The sequence below is a fragment of the Eptesicus fuscus genome, chromosome 16, assembly GCF_027574615.1.
Source record: "Eptesicus fuscus isolate TK198812 chromosome 16, DD_ASM_mEF_20220401, whole genome shotgun sequence".
Lineage (NCBI taxonomy): Eukaryota > Metazoa > Chordata > Mammalia > Chiroptera > Vespertilionidae > Eptesicus > Eptesicus fuscus.
The window spans coordinates 55,141,688-55,167,449 of NC_072488.1; the positions used below are offsets into that span (position 1 = coordinate 55,141,688).

Sequence of the window (25,762 nt, forward strand, 5' to 3'; positions counted from 1 at the left end):
TTAGTTTGATTGAAGTCCAATTTAATTATTTTTTGACTGAATTACCACATCTCCTCTTAGCATAAATTACATTGTTAGAAGTAGGAAGCACCTAATACATCCTTTGTGCAATTGTTCTTAGAGATAAGGGCAATTTCTATTTTGGCTACCCCATATTGGATTGGGCACCTTATCTATATATATAAAACCTAAAATGCAAATAGACCAAACGGCAGAACAACGGCAGCAGGAGGCAAAGCGCAAAAATGGCAGGTGTCGGCCACAGCGGGATGATGGAGCAAATGAGCAGGGGTGCCAGACCAAGGCAGGGCACCGGTCACTGTCATCGGGGCGAGCCTTTGGTGTTTAATGAAAATTCTTTACTCTCGCGGTCCTGCCCAGCGGTCGCACCTGCTGCCAGCGCTGGAGCCACTGCTCATACCTGCTGCTGGCGCCCAGTGCCGGGCCTGATCGCTTGGCGCAGTCAGCAGGTGCGAGAAGCGGCTGCTGGCCTCAATTGCCCCTCAGAGCTTCTCCACCTCCCCCTGCTCCTGAGGGGCGATTGGAGCAGCAGTCGTCACTCACACCCACTGACAGCGCCAGCCCCACTTGCACCCACTGCTGGCGCCAGCCGCAATTGCTCTGCGCCGTCAGCAGGTGTGTGTGGGGCCGGTGCCATCAGCGCGTGGGAGCGGTGGCGGGAGAGGGCTGCCAGCAGACAGGGGTGGGGGCTGTGGCGGGAGGGTCCAGGTGGGGGTGCAGAGGATGGGCCGAGACCCATCCCTGTGCCCACTGTAGCCTCGCGGCCCACAGTTCCTTTCAAGGTGCATGAATTCGTGCACTGGGCCCCTAGTAGGCACTATATTCTTTTTACTTCTTCTGTGGTTGTCATTGAGTCCGATTTTCTATATTCCGACTTCACAGTCCCTGCAGCCTTCTAGGATTTCTTTTCTTGAAATCTAGAAACTCTAGAGAAACTGTTCTTGTTATGTTAACTGATAACATCCACGTTGTAAATCCAGTGATCAGTTCTCAGTCCACCATTTACCTGACATAGCAGTGCGTTTAACACAGTTGGTTACTCCCTCTTCCTTGATATGTTCTCTTCACTTGGCTTTCCCAACACCATGCTTTCTTGATTTTCCTCTTATGTCACAGTTAGTGTTTCAATAGTCTTTGTTGTTGTTCTTTTAAAAAAATATTTTTATTGATTTCAGGGAGGAATGGAGAGGGAGAAAGAGAAACACCAATGATGAGAGAAAATCATCGACCAGGTGCCTCTGTACACCCCTCTCTCCTCCCCGCTGGGGATTGAGCTTGCAACCTGGGCATGTGCCCTGACCAGGAATCAAACCGTGACCTCCTGGTTCATAGGTTGACGCTCACCCACTGAGCCACACCGGCCGGGCTTGTTCTTTTTCAATCCCACTTCATCCTGGTCTCATAAACTTGGAGTTAGTTCCTTGGACTTATTCCTTTTACTACTTCTTTCTGCACTGACTCTTTAGGGAATTTCATTTAGTCACATGCCAGTAACTCACAAATTTGTATATCCAGCCCCCTACCAGGGATAAAGCCCACAACCTGGGCATGTGCCCTGACCAAGAATTGAACTGGCAACTTTTCAGTACACCAGATGATGCCCAACAAACTGAACCACACCAGCGAGGGCTATAAAAGTTTGTTTTCTTTAAGTAATTTTTTTCCAATTACAGTTGACATGCAATGTTATATTATTTTCAGGAGTACAGCATAGTGATTAGACATTTATATAACCTACGAAGTGATCACCTTGATAAATCTAGTACCCATCTGACACAATACATAGTTATTACAAGACTAGAGGCCTGGTGCACGAAATTCGTGCACAGCGCGGGGGCGGGGGTTTGTCCCTCAGCCCAGCCTGCACCCGCTCCAATCTGGGACCCCCTCAAGGGATGTCTGACTGCCCGTTTAGGCCTGATTCCAGTTGGACATCCTTCTCACAATCTGGGACTGCTGGCTCCCAAACGCTCGCCTGCCTGCCTGCCTGATTGCCCCTAACCGCTTCTGCCGCCAACCTGATTACCCCCTAACCACACCCCTACCAGCCTGATTGATGCCTAACTACTCCCCTGTCAGCCCAATTGCCCCCAACTGCCCTCCCCTGCCGGCCTGATTGCCCCCACTACTCTTTCCTGCTGGCCCGGTCGCCCCTAACTGCCCTCCCCTGCTGGCCTGGTCGCCCCTAACTGACCTTCCCTGACAGCCTGGTCACCCCTAACTGTCCTCCCCTGCAGGCCTGGTCCTCCCCGCAACTGCCCTCCCTCCCCTGCAGGCCTGGTCGCCCCCAACTGCCCTCCCCTGCAGGCCTGGTTCCCCCCAACTGCCTTCCCCTGCCGGCCTGGTTGCCCCTAACTTCCCTCCCCTGCAGGCCTGATCCCCCCAACTGCCCTCCCTCCCTTTCAGGCCCGGTTGCCCCCAACTGCCCTTCCCTGCTGGCCTGGTTGCCCCAACTGCACTCCCCTGCAGGCCTGGTCCCCTCCAACTGCTCTCCCCTGCAGGCCTGGTCTCCCACAACTGCCCTCCCCTGCCAGCCATTATGTGGCAGCCATCTTGTGACCACATGGGGCGGCCATCTTGTTCAAGGGCTTGATGGTCAATTTGCATATTACCTCTTTATTATATAGGATTACTAACTATATTCCTTGTGTTATATTTTACATCTCCATGACTATTTTGTAACTACTAATTTGTATTCCTAAATCCCCATAATCTTTTGTCATACTATATAATTGACTTGTGTATTGTTTATCTTGTTCACCAGAAGGTAAGTTTAGGGTGGGGATTTTTGGTGGTTTTGTTTTACTGCCATATCACATAATGAGTGTTCAACAAAAAATAGTTGAATGAATGCACATACTAGGGCTACTGTACTTTTGAGCTTGTTCTTGTTCAAATTTTTGGGCCCCAGACTTGTTGAATTAGAAACTCTGGAAATGAGGTCCAACTACTTTGTTTTAACTAGGTCTCCAGGTGATTCTGATGCAAATAAATTAAAGTTTAAGAACCACTGATTTGTAATATTGAGTAGGATTTCAGAAGCCAGGCCTTTTGCATGCAGGTGGCGATATGTAGATAATTGAGGTAATTGACAAATATAACCTAGTTTGTCTTCCCTCCCTCTAAAGGCTCCCTTCTCCCCTTTTCCTGAGGAGGTAGCACAGGCAAAGAGGATATAAACCATAGTAAATTTCAATTCACTTATCGTGTGAGTCTAAAGTCCCCTTGATGGCATCTTTAGTGTTCATTGACCACTAGGAGGACAAACAGGACTCAACATGTAGTTACACTCATGGCCAAGATTTATTCCAGCAGAAGGGTATAAAGCAAAATCTGCTCAGGGAAGGATGCATGGGGCACAGCCTAGAGCAGTGATGGGCAACCTTTTGAGCTTGGTGTGTCAAACTTCGCCAAAAAACTGAGCATAACTCGGGTAGTGAGTCACTTTGAGGAAAAAACATTATTTCGCAAATGTTTCATCCTCAGGAGCGGCAAATGTTTCATCCTCGGCATGCGGCCGCCGCGTGTCATCAGAAATGGCTACGCGTGTCAGTCCTGACACGCGTGTCATAGGTTCGCCATCACTGGCCTAGAGGAACCCAGGAGCAATCTTGCAATGGGGTCACACAGGACACATTTAATTCCTCCAGCATCAAATTAAGTGTGAAGTGTTTTCTACCAGGGAAGCTCATTAGAGACATTGTACTGAGTGAGGGTGTTTTGTTGGGAACTGGTCATCTGGGCTTCATCTGCTTACCATTTACCAAAATTCCGAACTCTGGAGGAAAGTAGGAGTTTAGAGTAAACCACATTGTACATCAGTTTAGGCACAGTGAACCATTGTTTTCCGTTAGAGTGGTGGGAACCTTCCTGAAGTTCAAGTTCCCAGATGCCAGCCAAGGGTCAACCTTGCAAGCATGCCTTTCTAAGGAGAGCAGACTCAGCCCTGTCACGTTCACTTATTTCTGCACATCATGATATCCAAAGGAGTTTACTTTTTCTTCTATTTCTTTATATAGAATATAAAACATTTAGACTAAATAATCTCTCTTCAGGAAATTTAGTAACAATCAAAATGTTTTGAGAATGAGTCGAATAGTTTAAGCAGATTGAATAAATGAGCTTATTTATTGAGACATTTTCTGAAAAATGCCTTGGAAATATTATTCCCAGTTTATGCTGACTTCAGTAACTACAAAAGCGGTTTATTTCATGGCAAATTTTTCTTATATATTCCATAAAATAAAAAATATTAAGGTAACGTTCTTAGTTTTCACTTGAAAAATATTATCACGGATGTGGCCCTCTGCTTCAAAGCAGACATTGAGTTTTCACTTCTATTTTCAGTCCGAAGGCCTGTTTGAAACCTGCCATCTTTGGGTTTGTTCTCGTAACCAACCTTTTCCCCCTCTTTTTTTTTATAGGCCAAGATGCTGAGTTGTCAGGGACACTTTCACTTGTATTGACACAGTGCTGTAAAAGGATAAAGGATACTGTTCAAAAATTGGCCTCAGACCACAAAGACATCCACAGCAGTGTTTCTCGGGTTGGAAAAGCCATTGATAAGGTATGGTGTTGAAGGGAGTGTTTGGTATTGTTAAGCATCATCCTTCATCTCCTGTCACTGCTTTGATAACATTAATTTTCTCAAATTATTCTATGGTGTTCCTTTCATTCCTGCTTTTAATAACTTTGCAGATAGTTGTTTTTTTTTTTTACTATGTTATTCTTAATTCCCTGTTGCTATTATTTAAAAATAAAAACAAACCAAAAAACACTTCTATTTACAGCCTTGTTATTTATCCATTTGCTTATATGAATACAGCAAATACGTTTTAAGAAATGTTTAACCTACTATGAAGGAGTTTGTTCACAGAAGTAACTTTTCCTACTTCCTGAGTGATTTCCTGGCTATGACTCCATCTGTGTTATGGGATGATTAAGAAAACACCCTGTGGCCTGGCTCAGTGGTTGATCATTGACCCATGAACCAAGAGGTCACCGGTTTGGTTCCGGGTTGGGGCACGTGCCCAGGTTGTGGGCTCCATACCCAGTGGGGGGTGTGCAGGAGGCAGCCAGTTGATGTTTCTAACTCTCTATCCCTTCCTCTCTCTCTCTCTCTCTCTCTCAAATCAATAAAACATTTTAAAAAAGAGAAAACAACCCTTGTATTCATCTCCCCTGTACCATCCTAACTCTTGTTGTCTTTCTGTGTGCATGCTAATTGCTTTTCTTCAGGTTGCTTTTATGTGTGAATGAGTTGTTTTCTAGCCAGCAAGGCCCATCACTTGGGTTGGGTGATTTTTCTTATAGAATCTCTTGAATCTTTGACTTAGTGGCTTACTTCTAAGCAATTATCATTTCTAGCACTGGGCCAGTGCTGAGGTTCATAGGGCCTAAGAGAAGTGGCCCAAGGTGTGATACTTCTGACCACTTCAGCCACTGGGAAGTTTGTGATTGGTTATGGACATTTTTGTTCACACATTGCAAAATTCTGGGACAGTAGGAAGAACTTTTGGGGAGAACTCTTTGTAGCAAAGTCATTTTGTAACCAGTCCTGTGCGTTTCTTAGTCTGTACACAAGAGCAATATCTGTAATGTAGATAGAAACTCATGGAATCCAGAGAATGGTTCTAACTCGTGGATAAACCTGTTTCTAACTCTCTATCCCTTCCTCCCTCCCTCTCCCTCTCTCTCTCTCTCTCTCTCTCTCTCTCTCTCTCTTTCTCTCTCTCTCAAATCAATAAAACATTTTAAAAAAGAGAAAACAACCCTATGGAACAGTAGTATTGAAGGCTAAACTTGAGGCAGCCTAAGTCAGAACTGTATGCTTCTAAGGAGATATCATTAACTGGTAGGTGCAGTATGTCGGGACCATGAGCGGCAGGGCTCTGGGAACTCTTTGGGTAGCTGTGACTTAGAGAAGAGTTAGTGACTTTTCATAGTGCCGAGGGCTTTGACTCAGCAAAAGAAGTCAGAGAAGTGGTGGTGGTGGTGGCAGCAGCCCCATTTCTGCATCAGTGATGGCTGTTGCCAGCAAAGGATGGGAAAGCAGTGCCTGTTCTCTGACACAGCTTTGAGGCTGTAATGCCTGTTTGGTAACTCCGAGGGAGTGAACCCAGCTTGGGAGCAGGCTTTGGCACCAGACCTTCTGGGGCGATGGCACTGGAAGTCTTCATTTGTTACCTGAAGTGATTATTGCTGTGTATTAGACCCAGGACTTACTTGAATGGTGGTGAGGCATCCTAGAGATAACCCTGTTTCTCCGTGAAGTAACCTGGTGGTGTTTATTAGGAAGCCTCGGATTTCAGTGGCTGCCAGTGGCCAAGGCATTCTAGTGACTTTGATGGTTCAACCCCCGTGAGGTGGTCAAGATTTGCTTGACCACATGTTGCCTGCAGTTATGATGGAGGGTGGGACAGAAGGACCAGAAGATGCCATGAGAGTGAGAAGAGCTGAGGCTCCCAAAGCAGCCAGTCAGAAAAAGTATCTGAGAAGAGATCACAGATTGTGGGAATAGGCGGGACAGCCTCAGCCACCACCTCCAGCGTGTGGACTACTGGCTCCAGGCTCAGGAGCATTTGGGCAGAGTCACCAGCCCAGCATTCTGTCACTGGTTTCTCCATTTCCTAGTGTGTGTCTGTTGTCTGGTCATAATTGTCATCTGGACCCTCTTTTACTCTTGTCCCCCCTACTGGCAATTTGCTGAGCATGCCTGCCACCTGATCTAGCAAATCTTTACACATATTCATAAAAATCAGTAAAATTTTTGTCAGATATTTTGGCTAATCTTTGAGACAAAGCATTTAAATGTATTTGGTGCTAGAAATGGCAGTACCTCTTTGAGAATGATACCAAGGGAACACATAGTGCATAATCTAAATTCTGGCTTTTGTGTGGAGATGGGTTTGAGGTGAATGTTCCTAATTATATACTTTAATTTGCTCATTTCTCTTTTGAGGACATTTTTTTTCATGTACTTGGAAGTTGCAAGGACCTTTTCAAGTAATTTTTCATTTTGGTAGTTTTATGTTCTTGTGAAAGTAGTTTAATTTCTAGGTGACCTAGATTCTTCTGATCCATTAGTATATGAAACTATGTTGCTAAGTTGGTACTGATCAGTATTTAGTGAATTATAGTCTTAGAGCGCGCGCGCACACACACACACACAAAACCCTGGATATCTTAGCCCAGGTATCTAACATCTTTTAGTGCATTCTTTCTCAATTTTTTTTTTTTTTGGCATCTACTTGGCCTCAGCTGTGGAGGAAGCTGTTACCCCCTAGAACAGCCTAGACATTGTGCACGAGCTTCTCACATAGACGAGGAATTCTGTGTAGGCTGTTGTCATATAGAACACCATTGACTTGTAAAGTCTTTTTTTTTTTTCTTTAGTTTTGACCTAGTCAATTTGTAAGCTTTCAGGGCCACCTGTTATAAAGACTTGGTAGACTTATGTGGATGGGTGGTGAAAACAGGGTGAAGCTGAAGCCATTGTGACACAAGCCTTTACAAACCACAACAAACAGACTTGAGCAGTAAGCTGGAATGCTGTTCAGCAGCCTGCGAGCACCATGGACACTTGTTCCCACCCTCCCAAGAGGAGGACAAGCAAAGAAACTATGACTCCTTTGTGAGCTGGCTGGTTCTGAGTGAGGAACTTCAGTAAATTTGCTAAATGATGTTTTTTCCTTTAGTGTTTAAATGCTTCTTGTGTTTTAAAATTCTCTAGTTATCACTTCTCTGAAAATGTAAGCAGAAAAGAAGTTTGTGGTATTAACCAAGGTGTTTCATGGCTTTTTATTATTAATAAAACATTGAAGATTTCTTCTTTAATGTGTTGACTATTTTCAGATGTGCACAGTATTACAATCACTGTTTAAAACACATAATATCAGCTATTGGGTTCTGTGGCAAGTTTGTTTTTAATCCTCACCCGAGGATAGTTTCCCATTGATTTTTAGAGGGAGTGGAGAGGAGGGGGGTGGGGGGGAGAGACAGACAGACAGACAGACAGACAGACACATTGATTGGTTATCTCCAGCATGTGCCCAACCCGGGCCAGGGAATCAAGCCTGCAACCCAGGTACATGACCTTGACCAGAAATCGAACCCATGACCCTTCGGTCTGTGGGCTGATTCTCTAACTACAGAGCATACTGGCCAGGGCCCGTGGCAGTTTTTTTTGGTAAAAGCAAATCATCTGTTAGTCTCCTTTTAATTTTCTCCCCCATTTTAAGAAAATGTAGAACTCTCTCCTGTTTAGGGCATTTTATTTTTATTGTTTTAATCCTCAACTGAGGATATTTTTTCCATTGATCTTTTTTTAGAGAGTGGAAACAAGAGAGGGAGAGGAGGGGGAAGAGAGAGAAACATTGATGTGAGAGACACATCAATTGCTTGTTTCCTGCACGCACCTCTTGCCTTCGGTATGTGCCACAACCCAGGTCAGGGATTGAACCTGCAACCAAGGTTAGGAAATTAGGAATTCAGGATTGGTAATGTTTTAAGGGGGAAAATAATGGTTAAAAATATTTTTAAAACCACATTGCCCTAACTCAGTGGTCGGCAAACTCATTAGTCAACAGAGCCAAATATCAACAGTACAACGATTGAAATTTCTTTTGAGAGCCAAATTTTTTAAACTTAAACTTCTTCTAACGCCACTTGTTCAAAATAGACTCGCCCAGGCCGTGGTATTTTGTGGAAGAGCCACACTCAAGGGGCCAAAGAGCCGCATGTGGCTCGCGAGCCGCAGTTTGCCGACCACTGCCCTAACTGATCTTCTGCCACTAGATGGAGCATCTACATTGGTAAGGCAAATGCTGACTCTTTTTTTTTTTTTTTAATTGATTTTAGAGAGGAAGGGAGAGGGATAGAGAGATAGAAACATCAATGATGAGAGAGAATCATTGATCAGCTGCCTCCTGCATACCCCCCACTGGGGATCGAGCCTGCAACCCAGGCATGTGTCCCTGGTCGGAATCGAACCCGGGACCCTTCAGACCGCAGGCAGACGTTCTATCCACTGAGCCAAACCGACTAGGTCCAAATGCTGACTCTTAAAAAGCAAATGGAGTAATGCTATAAAAAGTGAAATATAGAATATTTTAAGGTAGTTCTGGTGAGCAGTTTATATATAGCCTTTTATGTAGGTATGGTTGGGGTATGGGAGGAGAAAAAGGATACCAGTGGGAGATAATGTCTTGAGTTTAGCCTTAAATAGTAGTTTAGGTAGACTATGTGGATGGGGTCAGATGTGTACTAGCTCTAAAGTTCTGTTATTAATGTAATGGATAAATCCTTATGTAGTAGAGAGATGTTACTATTAATAAAGGGAAAAAGGAAATAAAAATGATAGAAAAATCACTCTGCCTAAGAAGAAAAATTGCTGATTTCTGAAATCTAGACAGATACTTTGATATATATTTTGGGTGGAATTTTTAGAATTATTGAAAAGGTATAATTAACAAAGTTATAAAGAGACAACAGTGATAAAAAAGCCAAGAACATAACATGTTTCCAAAAATAAAATAAAACATCAAACTAAATCCGCTCCCCTCAGAATTAGTAGCTAGTAATCCAAGAAAATGTAGTAGACAATGTGTCTAAATTTTTGCAAGGCCACACTTGTTGCTTGACCACATTTATTTGTTGTAGAATGGGTGTCTCAAGGTCTTTCCCTGGTATCTTTCTTAGTAGAGCTCTAAGACAAAGAAGGTCTGGAATGTGTGAGCCTAGGAGTGATCAATAGCCTTTGCGAGAATCTGAGACCCTAGTTATCAGAGCCTTTCTTTAAACCCGGCTTGTTTGGGCTAAAGAGATTTCCTTTTGTAGCAACCAAGAGTCCTGACTCCTACACGCAGCTGGGTTCTCTCTGGGCCTCTCCACTTGTATTGGGCTTCGGTGTCTGAGAAACAATATTGGTCTTGCCTTTTTCAGGAAGCATTCTCAAAAGAGAAGATGAGTTTTGCTTTCTCTGCTGTCTATCACATTACATCATTAGCTCTAAGCTATAGGCCTGTATTGTTCTTATTACTATTGCTCTGAGCAGAATGAAACTATATTATTTAGTTGATAATGGTAATTATTTGTTGAATTATATAGTTCAGTCCTCAGAGGAAAGCCTGGACCTTTGCACTCAGATCTTATGTTAGGATGCAGGATCCGAGAATCCTGCTAGACCTGGAGGTGGTACAGACCCATTTTTGCCTGAGTCTATAAAATGAAATGGCTGGTGTGGTTTAGCATCCAAGTCAGGTTGGGTTGAGAAGGGAAAAGGACCTCCCACCTATTAAGCTGTGTCAACTAATCCAGTCTGTAATTGTATTCAAGCAATTTTAATAAATTAATGAATTTGTTATTAATGCCTTTGTTAACATGCTTTTGTATTTTTGTTTTTATTTATATTTTTTAAAATGAAGGTTCTTTTAAATGTAGAATAGAAGATTTGGTGGCAAGACTTGCCTCTCAGATTCAGCTACTGTATATTGGAGGCTTACAGTGGCATAGGTCCTGGTAGAGTTTCATGTTCCTTATTTAATTTAGTCTTTACCAAGGCTTTGTAAGGTAGGGATTATTGTCTGCAGATATAGATGTGAAAACTAAGACTGATTCAGTAGCCTGCCTGAGATCACAGAACTAAAAGCAAATGGAAGAACTGGGATAAAAACCCAGATTTTAAGATTGTGAGTTTCTCTCAAATTGAATTCCTTGAGGGAATTAATTCCAGGAGAGCTGAATTTCTCTCCTATGCATCTAAATGGTAAGAGGTATGTGCCATATTTGGGAGAATTAGTAAAATAGTCATGCAGATTTCTGTAGTTTGCTCAGATAGAAGCAGCTCACCAGAACGGAAAGGTATCCTATCTAATAAAGAGGGAATATGCAAATTGACAGTCACTCCGCCACAAAGATGGTGGTGCCCAGTCCCCTCAGCCCCGCTGGAGTCTCCCAGTCCTCTTAGCCCTTGCTGTGGCGAGGGGAAAGCAGGCCCCCGCAGAGAGCAGACAGCAGGGCCCCCACAGAGAGCAGACACTAGGGCCTGCGGTGGCATTGAGCAGGCAGATCCGCAGAGAGCAGAGAACCGTGGGGAGCAGGCCTAAGCCGTCAGTAGGACATCCCCTGAGGGCTCACAGATTGGAGAGGGTGCAGGTCGGGCTGAGGGCCGCCCCTCCACCCCCCTCCACGAATTTCATGCACCAGGCCTCTAGTCCTATAAAATAAAAACATAATATGCAAATCAGCCGAATGGTGTAACGACTGGTCACATGCACTGACCACCAGGGGGCAGTCACTCAACACAGGAGCTGCCCCCTGGTGGTCAGTGCACTCCCACAGGGGGAGCACTGCTCAGCCAGAAGCCAGGCTCACGGCTGGTGAGTGCAGTGGCGGTGATGGGAGCCTCTCCAGCCTCCGAGGCCGCGCTAAGGATATTCAACTGTTGTTAGTCAAACATCCCCCAAGTGCTCCTGGATTGCGAGAGGACGCAGGTTGGGCTAAGGGACCTCCCACCCCCAAGTGCACGAATTTCGTGCACTGGGCCCTTAGTGTAAAATAATTGTGAGAAGATAGGATGCAAGTGTGATAGATGGTTACATTATGAAGGATTTTAAAGATCTTAAAGCCCAGCAGAGTAGTTTGTTATATCTGACCATGCCATATTACTCCTCTTTATTTACAAAGTAAAAGCTTAGCAGTTTGGCTTTATCTCCCCTCCCCACCTCCTTTTCTTGATCTGGAAAAACCTGCTTTTAACTTTGAAAACCAAAGTAGAGCTATGAATATAATACAATGGAGAGAATGGAATGTCTGAAAAGGTAGCATCTACATCTAAAATGTATCTATAAATGCTGATTATGATACACTACTAAATATATTTTCTAGTCCATAGTTTGCAAAGCACTGCTGTTTGGTCTATGCCTGCTAGTAAATATGGATTATTTCATCATAAGGCATGTGCCTCATCATCAGCTTTACTGGGCTTGCTAACTTTTCCCCTAAAGGGTTGAATCAATTTGCAGTTTCGCCCTTATGTATGAGTTCCTGTTTCTTAGATTCTCATGTACACTTTGTCAGCTTTTTAAAAATTTTAAATTAATCACATGGATATTAAATGGTATCTAGTTGTATTTGTGTTTCCTTCATCATCTTTTTTTTTCTTTTTCAAAAAAATATACTTTTATTGATTTTAGAGAGAGAGGAAGGGAGAGGGATAAAGAGATAGAAACATTGATGAGAGAGAAACACATCAATCATGCCTCTTTCATGCCCCATACTGGGGATCAAGCCCATAACCCAGTTGTGTGCCCTGACCGGGAATTGAACTGGTAACCTCTTGGTTCATGGGTTGATACTCAACCAATGAGTCAAGCTGCTGAACTCCTTCATCATCTTTGAATTTGAGCATTTTTTTCTATATTTGATTGTTAGAATTTATTCCTTTGGTGAGTTTCTTGCTTATTTTCTGCCCATTTTTTTCATATTAGGTTGTTGGTCTTTATTTCTTATTGGTAGGAATCCTATCTAATATAAGAGTAAGATGCAAATTGACCATCACTCCAACACACAAGATGGCCGCCCCCATTTGGTCAAAGATGGCAGCCCCCATGTGGACACAAGATGGCCGCCATAAGATGGCTGGCAGTGGAGGGCAGTTGTGGGTGATCAGGCCAACAGGAAGGCAGTTAGGGGTGACTGGACCAGCAAAGGAGGGCAGTTGGGGGCAACTGGGGCTGCAGGGGAGGACAGTTGGGATGGACCAGGCCTGCAGAGAAGGGCAGTTGGGGGAGATCAGGCCTGCAGGGGAAGGCAGTTAGGGGTGACTGGACCAGCAAAGGAGGGCAGTTGGGGGCAACTGGGGCTGCAGGGGAGGACAGTTGGGGGGACCAGGCCTGCAGGGGAGGGCAGTGGGGGGCAACCAAGCCAGCAGGGGAGGGCAGTTAGGGGCAAACAGGCCTGCAGGGGAGGGTAGTTGGGGGTGACGAGGCCTGCAGGGGAGAGCAGTTGGGGAGGACCAGGCCATCAGGGGAGGGCAGTCAGGCTGGCAGGGGAGGGCAGTTGGGGGTGACCAGGCCATCAGGGGAGGGCAGTTGGGGGCAACCAAACTGGCTGGGGAGCAGTTAGGCATCAATCAGGCTGGCAGGGGAGTGGTTAGGGGGTGATCAGGCTGGCAGGCAGAAGCAGTTAGGGGCAATCAGGAAAGCAGGCAGGTGAGCAGTTGGGAGCCAGCAGTCCTGGATTGTGAGAGGGATGTCCGACTGCCCGTTTAGGCCCAATCCTACTGGGATTGGGCAGTTGGACATTCCTAGAGGGGTCCCAGATTGGAGAGGGTGCACACTGAGCTGAGGGACACACACCCCCATGCACGAATTTCGTGCACCAGGCCTCTAGTTTATAATAAAAAAACAACTTTTGGAGACTTATCTTTTGTGGGTTATATGTGAAGTAGATGTTATTTCAAACTGAGTAGAACTAGAATACAGATCTTTTTATTCTGTTAATTATTCTGTGCGATATTACCTCTCTCTCCTAAACCAGAATAACTGGATGCCTAGAAGGGAAATTGATTCCTGGTAGGTGCAACAGTAGCCCAACAAGTTTTCTTCAAAAGTAGATGGGGCAGTTTAAAAAATTACAGTATTAAAGAATTGGCACTTATGATTAAAGCAAATACTGGCCTGGCCGTTGGATCTATGAACCAGGAGATCGCGGTTCAATTCCTGGTCAGGACACATGCCCAGGTTGCAGACTCGATCCCCAGTGTAGAGTGTGCGGGAGGCCGATCAATGATTCCCATCATTGATGTTTCTATCTCTTTCCCTTCCTCTCTGAAATTAATAAAAATATATGTATTTTAAAAAACAAACAAAAACCCCCGAAATACTGGATTTTGTCACGTACTGTTATCATTGTGCTCAATGATTATAATTTCATACAGTGTATTTCAGAAATGGATTAGTTTGGGATAGTGAACAAAAAAGCCAGTCATTAAAGTCTAACCAGTTTGTAAACATGCTCATGTTATAGCTAAAGCAACAGGATGGTCTGTTTAGACAGTTTCATAAATTTACCCCTCCTCTGCTTAAGCTTCCAGATTTTAAAACTTTTAATTCATCAAAAATGTGAATGACTTGCCCTTGCTGGATGGCTAGTTGGTTGGAGCATTGTCTTGTGCACCAAAAGGTTGTGGGTTCAATTCCTGATTGGGATACATACCTAGGTTGCAGGTTGGGATGTGTGCAGGAGGCAACTGATGGATATTACTCTCCTATGAATCTCTCTTTCTCTCTCTCTCGCTCTCGCTCTCTCCCGCTCCCTCTCCCTTCCTTTCACCCCCTCCTTCCTTCCTCTCTAAAAAAAAAATCAATAAAAATACATCCTTGGTGAGGATTAAAAAAGAAGTGAGTGATGCTCGAAGTACATGGGATGCCTTATGAACTAGTGTGTCTTGGATTTCTCTTTCCAAGCCATAACATCTCCAGGCAGACACACCCTTGAATGTGTGTTTTGCTTTTGATTCTTCTTTGAATCTTGACTTCAGATTTAAGAACATCTTTCCAAATTTTCTTTTTTTGAAAGGAAAAACTATAGTAAAACGGAAGTGCTAATAATCGATATTTCTCTTCATTAGCCACTTCTTGGCTGGTTTGCAGTGCTGCTGATTTTCTGGGCAGCCTTGCAAACCAGTTTGGTTGCCTAGCAACAGAACCTGGAACTGATCCTAGCTCTGATGCAATAGTAAGAACGTGCAGTTATAACAAAAGCAATTCTGACACTGTATTGCATTTCTTCAACCTTCTTTTTATAATTTTAACTTTAAATTTTACTACAGGTGAACAGAAAATAATCTATAAAAAAATTTACTTATCTACTTAAGTGGTTTTAATATCAGAATGATAGAAGGAAGTTCAGTAATTTTCATCAAATGCATTGCTTATATACATCTTAGTTGTATTTCCCAAGACTAGGAGGTAAGTTATATTATTTTAAGGTAGTGGGGATATCCTGTACGATTTTTCTTACCTGTATAGTAGTGACAATGGTACATAAAGTTACCATTGGAAATAAAGGTACATGAAAAGCATCATTGTGGGGACATCTGTAATACTCTCAACAATAAATATTTTTAAAAAAGATTTAAAACATCATTGTAAAACTGTTTCAATTTGTTGAAATATTAGACTCTTATATTTTAGAGCTTCCTAGATAATCAAAATATCCTTGTGGTATGTAAAGGAAAGATTTGAAGGAATTCTTCTGTTTGATCTGAGCAATTTGATCTGGTGATAGTTATTAAAATTCTAACTTTTAATTCATACTGCCAAATAAAACATTCATCGGTTGCCTCCCATAAGCGCCCTGACCAGAGATTGAACTCAAAACCTTTTGGTGTACAGGATGATGCTCCAGCTAACTGAGCCACCTGGCCAGGGCAAAGTTGTTTTCTTTCTTTCCTGCAGAACAGACACTTAATAAATTGGTTGGGAGTTGATGGGATTGGAGAATAATCATTAAATGAACAAGTATAAATCTCAACGTTGTATTTGTATTGAATGAGGTTGCTAGATCTATAAGGACTCTTGTAATTAGTCTCAATGATTCTTGCTCATAGGGTGCACTTAGACCTTTAGGGAGTTATTGGCAGATTCTTGAGTTCATAATACATTCTGTCATCTTCAGATCCCCATTCAAATGACTTGATCTTCAAAGTCATTCAAATGACTAAACCATTCAAATGACTAAAGGACTTCTGACCTATAGAGCTGTGAGGTAATAAAATTGTGTTGTTGCTTGGCTGGTGTGGCTCAGTGGATTGAGCATCATTATTCTTGGTCAGGGCACATGCCCAGGTTGCGGGCTCAGTCCTCAGTAGGGGGTGTGCAGGAGGCAGCTGATTGATGTGTCTCATTGATGTTTCTATCCCTCTCCCCCTCTCCCTTCCTCTCTATCTAAAATTTAATAAAAACATTAAAAAAAATAAAGTTGTGTGGTTTTAAGTTGCAATAGAAAACTAATATACCTGCAGACTGCCTTGAGCTGGAGGTGAAAGAAAATGGAGGGAGGGGGGAAAAGCATGTGATTCCCCCTATTCTCTGAATGGTAGGAAAGCCCGTTCCTGTTCCTTATGGCAGAACTAAAGGGCTTCTCATTCCAGGTGCCCATTTCTGGGTTTTGGCTGCATTGCATCCAGGCTGAGAGATACTGGGGAGAGAAAAGTAAACTCATCCCACTGTGACCTTCTTCCTCAATCTACTTACTCCTCCTCACTTTTTAGTGTCCCCAAATAGCTGCTCCATTTATTGTGTCCTGATTTTATAACTGCATTCAGTGGTAGAGACAAGGTAGAGTTTACTTGATCTTACCCAGAACTAGGTTAATTTGTTTATTATGAAAAGAATTTTGTTCTTTGTGTGGAACATGGTAGTTTTCATTGGCAATCTACTAATACTTTTGTGCACATGTTTTTAGATATTTTCCCCCTAAATATTTGAAGGTACAGTATTCTTTATTTTATTTTATTTTTGCTAATTCTCACCTGAGGTTATTTTTTCCCATTGATTTTTAGAGAGAGTGGAAAGGAGGGAGGAAGGGGGAAAGAGAGAGAGAGGTGAGAGACACATCCATCATTTGCCTCCTGCACATGCACCGACCAAGGCTTGGGGATCAAACCTGCAACCTGAGATTGGACCTGCAACCCTTCAGTTCATGGGCCGATGCACTAACCACTATGCACACTGGCCAGGGCAGGTATTCTTTTTTTTTTTTTTTTTTAAACCATGGGGTCGCCCAGCTAGTGTGGTTCAATGGCTGAGCATCAACCTATGAACCAAAAGATCACGGTTCAATTCCTGGTCAGGGCACATGCCCAGGTAGTGGGCTCAGTTCTCAGTAGGGGGTGTGCAGGAGGCAGTGATTCTCTCATCGTTGTTGTTTCTTTCCCTTTCCCTTCCTCTCTGAAATCAATTAAAAAAAATTTTTTTAAATGGGGTCATAATTTTGTAGAAGTTTTTAATTTTTTTTGCCTAAGGTATTAGGGACATTTTTCCATGTTAGTAGATACACAGTAATGAGCCTCACCTTTTAATTGTGAATGGTAATACTAGAATATTAGCAACTACCATTTTATTTAACCAGTAAGGGAGTGTTTTAATTTGCTAGGGCTGCTGTACAGACTAGGTGGCATAAATATGTTTATTTTCCCACAATTCTGGAGAGTGGAAGTTCAAGATCAAGGTGGTAGCAGGGTTGCTTTTCTGAGGCCTCTCTCCTTGGCTTATAGATAGCCATCTTCTTGCTGCATCTTCACATGGTTCTTAGTCAGCTTGTGTTCCCATTATACAATACCACAGACTGGGAGGTTTAAACAACAAAAATTTATCTCCTCACAATTCTGGAGACTGGGAAGTCCAAGATCAAGGTCCTAGCCAATTCATGTCCTATTGAGGATGGACAACCTCCTTTCTGACATGCTGATGACTGCCTTCTCCCTGTATCATATGATGGGGAGGGGTGGGGAGAAGGAGGCAGGGAAGGAAGGAGAAAGGGAGGGAGGTGGAGAGAGAGAGAGAGAGAACATAAACACTGTACTCTGGTGTTTCTTATCTTCTAAGAGTAAGTCCCTACCCTTAGGACTTCATTTAACCTCTATCACCACCTCACAGATAAATAGTCATGCAGTTAGGCCTTCGGTGCGGGAATTTGTGGGGGAGGGGCGCAGACATTCAGTCCATTGCACATGGTCTTTCCTCTGTACCTGCCTGTGTCCTAATTTCCTCTTTTTATAAGGATACCAATCTTAATGGATTAGGACCAATCCTAAAACCTCATTTTAACTTATGATCTATACTGGGATTTAGGGTTTCATTAACATAGGAATTTTGAGAGGATGCAATTCAGCCCAAATGGGGAGGTAGTGTTAATTTTTTCTACGTAAGGTAAGGAAGCTGAGGCTCAAAGGCCTTATAATTTGGTCAAGATCACACAGCTAGTAGGAGATAGAACCAGGATTCAAACCCAGGTAGATTGGCCCCAGAGCCTACTCTCTTAACCACCTGGCCATGCTCCCACCTCCATCCCCCACCTTGGCACTGCAGTTGTTGGGATGTGTCATGAATTATTTAACTGATTCTATGTTGAGCATATGGATTTTTGCTTTTTTTTCCTATTCGACAATGTTGTGTTGAAAATGCTTTTACAGGCACAACTCTGAAAATAATTGCTGTTGTGTAGTGTAAAAAAATCAATTTATTCACATAAATCATTAAATTTATGTATTTTTGCAGGATGCTCTCTAAAATATCACCTGTTTAGTCTTCCAACAATAATCAGTGAGAGTGACAAGTTTTAAAAGGAGCAATGGAAAAACTACTTCCTGTCATAGGCTACAGATGAATTTGAATTGGGTGCTTATTAGGGGTATCTCAGAGTGAAATGAAGGCCATTCTTTCTTTTAGATGGGTTGAAAATCATATACAGTAATGCATCCTAATTAATTAATGAATTGTTTATTTATTTATCTCCCTCCCAGAATTTTGACTCTGACATTAGCAGCGTGGGAATCGATGGCTGCTGGCAGGCAGACAGCCAACGGCTTCTCAATGAGGTGATGGTGGAGCACTTCTTTCGACAAGGAATGCTGGATGTAGCTGAGGAGCTCTGCCAGGTAACGGTGTGCCAACTGCGAGAAGATGAAAAAGAACCGCCTTCAAGCTTCGGAGTCTTCTAGCTATACTTAGATTTTTAATATTTTAATTATCAGGGCTGACCTCATTTTACTAGGAAATCTTTTTTCAATTGGTGAAAATGATAACCCTAGAACTTCTTAATTGAAGTATTTCCTTATTCCTGCCCCAAAACATTGGTCCCAGGTCCTCAATGAAGGGGTCAGAAGTGATACTACTTCCTTCATTTCCTCTTTTGATAGGGATGGTGAGTATAGAAAAGGACAGAGATTTATGGTTGCTCTTCTCTTCCGGCCCAGCTGGTAGAATTTTGCTTATCAAATGAATTTCAAACTAAAATTTATTTCAGATGAGTATTATTTGTTTGTTCTTTCTATTAGACATAAGTGTAAGGATTTCAGAACAGTTTACCAAATACCACCTAATCATAATGGTAGCAGCTGCTACGTATGAGTCTTTACTACAAGTCAAGCCCTGCCTTTAATTCTCCTTGCAATCCTGGGAGATGGAAATTATTTCTCCCGGAATCTGAGGTCTCGAACAGTAAATTTCCCAAGGCCATACGGGTTCTTAGAAACGGAACTGGGTAGCATTCAGTACCAGATTTATGTGTATTCAAATTCTACCCTTGGCTACCTTGTGCTATTTTTTGTTTAAGGACTATAAGAAATAAATAATTTAAAGCTAGTCTGTAAACAAAACCATTAAGCTTTTTTTTTTTTTTGCATGGCAATCCAAATTTATTGAACTGATGCTAAGTTATACAAAATTGCACCACTTTTTTTTAATTTCTTTTTTTTTAATTTAATCTTTATTCAGATTATTACAATTGTTTCTCCTTTTCCCCCCCCATATCTCCCCTCCACCCGGTTCCCACCCCCCCTCTTCCCTTACCTCCCCCCCGCTGTCCTTACCTCCCCCCCGCTGTCCTGTATGATTTTTATCCAGTCTCTTCCCATACCCCGCACACAGACACCCCTTTACCCCTGAGAATTATCAATCCACTCCCATTCTATGCCTCTGATTCTATTATGTTCACCAGTTTATTCTGTTCGTTCCTCAGATTTTTAATTCACTTGACATTTAGATTCACTTGTTGATAGATATGTATTTGTTGTTCATAATTTTTATCTTTACTTTTTTCTTCTTTTTCCTCTTCTTAAAGAATACCTTTCAGCATTTCATATAGTACTGGTTTGGTGGTGATGAACTGGCTTTTCTTATCTGTGAAGCTCTTTATCTGCCCTTCAATTCTGAATGATAACTTTGCTGGGTAGAGTAGTCTTGATTGTAGGTTCTTGCTATTCATCACTTTGAATATTTCTTGCCATTCCCGTCTGGCCTGCATAGTTTCTGTTGAGAAATCAGCTTATAATCGTATGGGTGCTCCCTTGTAGGTAACTAACTGTTTTTCTCTTGCTGCTTGTAAGATTCTCTCTTTGTCTTTTGCCCTTGGCATTTTAATTATGTTGTGTCTTGGTGTGGTCCTTTTTGGATTCCTTTTGTTTGGGGTTCTGTGTGCTTCCTGGACTTGAAAATCTATTTCTTTCATCAGGTGGGGGAAGTTTTTATTCATTATTTCTTCAAATAGGTTTTCAGCATCTTGCTCTCTCTCTTCTTCTGGTACCCCCATAATTCTGATGTTAGTTCGCTTGAAGTTGTCCCAGAGGCTTCTTACACTATCTTCAACTTTCTGAATTCTCTTCTCTTCTTGCTTCTCTGGAGGAGTTTCCTTTGCCTCTTTGTATTCCAAATCTTTGAGTTGATTCTTGCATTCCTCTAGTTTGCTGTTGGGTCTCTGTATAATATTTTTTATTTCAGTCAGTGTATGTTTAATTTCTAGTTGGTCCTTTTTCATATCCTCGAGGGTTTCATTAAATTTATCTGCCTTTTCCATGAAATTCTTGAAAAACCGTATAACCGTGGTTTTGAACTCTATGTCCATTCATTTGTTCTCCTCCATTTATTTTGTTTGGAATCTGTTTCCTTGCCTCCTCATTTTCACTGCTTCCCTGAGTTGGTTGGGTAGCTTTGTGTACTAAGTGTCCTATTGGTTCAATGGGTCAGCCTCCCAGTTATCTGAGGTGGACACTCTTGGTGTACCCCTTTGTGGACTGTGTGTACAGCCTTGTTGTAGTTAAGTCTTGATTGTTGTTGGTGTCACTGGGAGGAATTGACCTCCATGCCAATTGGCTGTGAGGACCCGCTGTGTCTATAACGGAAGAATTGCTGTGCTAGAGACACGTTTATGGGGCAGGACTTGTTCCAGTAGGGCTTTGGTGCTCACTGAGTCTGCCTCTTGAATGTGTCCCTTATGAGAGTGGTTGAAATCTGGTGTCGTCTCACACTGACCACAAGATGCCCTCGTTTCTGGGTCTCCAATGGGGTGCAGGTCAGCTACTGTCTGAGGCTCCCCAGCAGGAGCTTCAGCAAGAACTATAGTTTTCTCCTCTTTGCTTGGGCAGTTTTGGAGCAGTCTGACTGGAGCTGTAGTTTATTTGGTTAAGCTGCCACAGAACAGGCCATTTATATGCAAAAGCCACTGTGTGGAGCCTGGGCGGGTTTGTAGAATGTGCGGGGCGGGGTCTCAGGGCGGGGTGGGGTCTCAGGGCATCACTAAGCTAGGGCATGGCAAACGGCGATGGCTGCCGTCAGCCGTCTCTGCCTTTCTGCGTTTCCAAGTCCCTGTGTCCCACGCTCCAGCGCAGTAAACAGTGATTGCTGGGCGCACCTCTGCAAAAAAGTCACTCTCACTTTCCGACCCGATGGCTGAGAGTCCAGCTTCTCCCCGAAGGCGTTTGGATCCCCCACGTGTCCCCAGAAACTGGATTTCAGAGTGATCGGGAGCTTGTCTCCCTTCGGGTTGAAAAAAAGCCGCGCGCCCAGTCGCCTGCCACCAGCCCGATTCGCGCGCCTCCGTACCTCAGCTTTTCAGCGTTTGTGCTCCTTTCTCTTCTTAGTTGTAAATCTTCCACTCAGCCAGCTTTCCCGTGGTTCTGGGTGGTAGACGTTTTGTCTTTTAGTTGTAGTTTTGAAATTGTTGTGTGAGGCGGCAGTTTAGTTGTTTAACTTTGCTGCCATCTTGGTTTCTCTCCCTATCAGCGCAAAATTGCACCACTTTAATTAAAGCTTTTAGTTTACATTTGGCCACCTCTAAGTAGTTGTAACATTAGGTTGGTCAATAAGCCTTTTCTGTTTTAACAGATAAACCATAACTTGGGTCTTTCTCTGTACCTTATGGGAATTGTGTATGTGTCCATATAAAGTTTCTAAATTGTGTTATTTAGTGTTAAGTTCATCTATACTAATAAAAGTGTAATATGCTAATTAGACTGGATGTCCTTCTCGACGACTTTCTAAATGGAGCTGGGGCTGCGAGGGAAGCCTGGGAACCGGGTGCCTGCCAGCAGTCAGAGGGAAGCCTGGGTCCCGGGTGCCAGAGGGAAGCTGGTGCCGGCAGCAGAGGGAAGGAAGGCCTACTCTTGCATGAATTTCGTGCATCGGGCCTCTAGTTTATAAATAACAAAGACCCAAAATACTAATGGTTTAAATAAAAATGAAGTTTCTTTTTTTCCTTTCACAGAAATAGGAGGTAGTAAGCCATCCACAGCATATACAGTGTAGCTGTGCCCATGAGACTCTTAGGGACCTAGGCTCTTTGTAGCTCTCCTGTTTCTAGGGCGTCCCCTGTCCTCATGGTCCAGGACACCAGTGAAAACTCTATAATAACTTTTGGATTCCAGGAAGGGGCAAAGAATTCATGCTTATGTTTCATTGGCCAGAACTTACATCTTGTAGTCATACTCAGCTTTATTCCATATGGTTATATGCCCAGCTTAAACTTACTACTTTGGAAAAGGAGAAAGAATGATGCTAGGGCTCAACCATCAGTCTCTGCCATAGAAATACATGTTAAAAAGAAATATCTGTAAGGTTTGTTCCATATTAAATTTAGAATATGCTTTTACTATATCTCTTTATCCTGATTAGTGTTAATAATAGTTCTTTTTGTTTTCACAGGAATCTGGTCTTTCTGTAGACCCCAGTCAGAAAGAACCATTTGTGGAGTTAAATCGAATATTGGAAGCATTAAAAGTCAGAGTTCTGAGACCTGCTCTGGAGTAAGTTACTGAGTTTTATTTTGAATACTTGGAGAGAACTCTGTAAGAAAATGTAATTAGAAAACACATTAAAGATTTTGAGATATATATCTCACCTGGGATAGACTTCAGAGAAACCAAGGAGGATTATTTCTTTTAGCTAAGTGAATATGGGGAATGTGTAATACGAGAAATAGTTAGAGCTTACTTCACTTATCAGTTGATCTGAACTACCATGAGAGAAGGGTTTCTTGTATCCAGGCTATACCACCACTTTAGACTAGCTTTATAACTGAAGTACTATTGTTCAGGCAGGCAGAGCTTGATATTTGAACTTCTATAATGTGCTGAGTTCTGTGCTAGTATTCTAAAAAACAACATAATTGAAACTAAGTGGTATGTATGATGGAGTTCTAATTACCACTGTAAAATTTAACTATTTACTATGCACTTGTCATTGCTGTGAATTATCTGAATTACTGAGTAAACTGTGATAAATATCATCCCAGAGCAGAGCCAGCAAATATTTTTGTGAAAGTCCAGATAGTAAATATTTTAGACTTCGCAAGCCACATAAGGCCTATCGCACATATTCTTCTTTGTTTTATTTTATAACCTTTTAAAAATGTAAAAAGCCATCTTGGTCATTTGCCATACAAAACGAGCAGCAAGTCATATTTGTCCCTTGCCCATAGTTTGCGGACCCGTGTTCTAGAATTTTTTAAATGTGAGGATTACTGGGTTATTTATTAGGAAGGAAGGAAGGAAGAAGAGATGCAGATAGGAGAGAGAGAAGGAAGAGAGAGAAAAACTCATTAAAAGAAGAGTCTGGATGATAGAAACAGTGATATTGTTATGAGATCATAGCCGTAGGATCCTGGTATTTTAAAGTTGGCAGTATTTGAGATCACTGTTACCAGAAAAATAATTGGAAGATCCTTACTGATTTTATAAAATGCACATTTTTTTCCTTCTACTGACCTACTTAATTCTTATACCATAATTTCCTGTTTCTGATCATTTGTCAGTTCTCAGAAATTTTTATAGAGTTCTAAAACCAGCCCAGATGGATAGGTAGAGATAGATAGGTTTCTGTGTAAATTTATAAATTCTAAATTCCTCTATAAATTAGAAATATGAGGTAGGTATGCACTATATTTTACAAGATAGGTATCACCTAGACAGTACCATTGTGTGTGATGGTTATAGTACCTTTATAATTTTTTTGATTTTTTTTTAAAGCAGATTTTAGATTGTGACACACCTGGAAGATTAAATTCAGTGAAATACCTCTAAAACATCTTTTTTTTTTTAATATATGTTCTTTTTTTATTTTTAGAGAGAGGGGAAGGGAGAGAGATAGAAACATCAATGAGAGAGGACTGCATTCATCAGCTACCTCCGGCATGTCCCTACTGGGGATCGAGCCTGAAATGCTGGCATGTGCCCTGATCAGGAATCGAACCAGTGACCTCCTGGTTCCTGGGCTGATGCTCAACCGTTGCGCCACACTGGCCAGACCCTCTAATACCTCTTAAACAAAGTATAGCTACCACTCTTCTGTTTTCATATTCCATATAGATTAAACATCTGTGAAGGAGAGTGAGGGAACCTAATAAAATAAAATAGATTTCCCAGTTGTTTTATAGTGATTTGGAAATAATATTTGAGTTATTCAAGGGTAGTATTCATTCATCCATTAATTTCTTAGGTTTTTCATCAAACTTTTATTGAATGCTTACTATGTAACAGAGACTGCTGATTATTTGGACTGCCTCAGCACTCAAAGTACTCAAGGCTTTTTCCTTTTGGAATGAAGAATATTTTTAAGGCCCTTTTGACTTTCTTCTTTTTCTGTGAGCTCTTAAATTTCTTACTGATAACTACGTGATACATATCAATTATTTCTGTAAATATTTTCTGTTACTTGTAGCCTCAAGCAGTGCCTTTCAGGCAAAGGGACAATGTGTTCCATCCAATTGGTAGTAACAGTGGAAATTACTACACAGTAAAGGTTTTCTCATTTCACTTTTCTGGGAATGTTGCCATGCTACATATCAGCATAAGGGAATGTAGTGATAATTATAGTATTGAGTACTTATTATGTGCCTAGCATTGTTCTAAGCATTTTACATGTATCAATATGTATTTTAACATACCTTATTTTAACATGCCGTTTACATGTATTAACTTATAATCCTCATAATAATCCTATGAAGTAAGTATTCATTTTACAGAGGAGGAATTGAGGCCTGGAACATACTCTGAAAAACAACAACAACGATATGGAGTTAAAGGTTGTTATATAATAAATGCTTTTCATATTTCCTAAATACTCTCCTGTAAGAGATTTACTTTAGCATATTAGAGGCTCCATCAGCAATCCTAAAGAAACTCACTTAACTTTGTAAAACACAATGTTTCCCATGCATGTTTGACCAAAGAATCCTTGCTCACCTAACACCCATCCATAACACCACAAAATTGGAGTTCTATGGAACATAAGTTTGGAAAATGGTAGTTTAATAGAAATCTATTACAACAACTCAAACTCCAAGTCTCACCTATTACTGGTGAATGTAAGCAGATACTAATCAGCATCATTTATGGGCAAGGTACAGAAAATTCATTCTGCTTGTAGCAAAAGTTGAAAAACGTAGGACATCAGTTTGGGGATCTCTGGTTCAGATACAAGGGGAAAATACCTTTCGGTTGTGTGGCATCTTCTGTTTGTACATTCTGGGAGGAAGCATGTGGAACCACCCATGAGGGGGAAGAGGAAGGTGAGAGGCTACAGTTCACCTCCAGGCAACCTAGGCAGTTGAGACAGGAAAACCCCTTATCCCTTCTCCCCCCCCTAGAAAAATTTAATACGGATAGAGGCCATGGAAGGACTAGATGAGAAGGAAGTCTGGAGAGTGTTAGCTAGTAATTGCAAATAATATGAGACGATGGAAA

At 42.2% G+C, this 25,762-nt stretch overlaps 1 protein-coding gene across 3 annotated transcripts in view; it reads left to right on the top strand.

Moving 5' to 3' along the window:
- The window catches only part of RMND5A (required for meiotic nuclear division 5 homolog A), a 61,360-nt gene that overhangs the window by 17,348 nt on the left and 18,250 nt on the right, over positions 1 to 25,762 (top strand). For 2 of the 3 annotated variants that reach the window (XM_028131806.2, XM_028131807.2), the window contains exons 2-4: positions 4,446 to 4,588; positions 18,551 to 18,685; positions 22,725 to 22,825. In XM_028131806.2, coding sequence (XP_027987607.1) covers positions 4,446 to 4,588; positions 18,551 to 18,685; positions 22,725 to 22,825 — 379 coding nt within the window. Of the gene's footprint in view, positions 1 to 1,603; positions 1,659 to 4,445; positions 4,589 to 18,550; positions 18,686 to 22,724; positions 22,826 to 25,762 lie in introns of those variants that run through there. The other variant, XM_054728586.1, reaches the window with a different exon arrangement.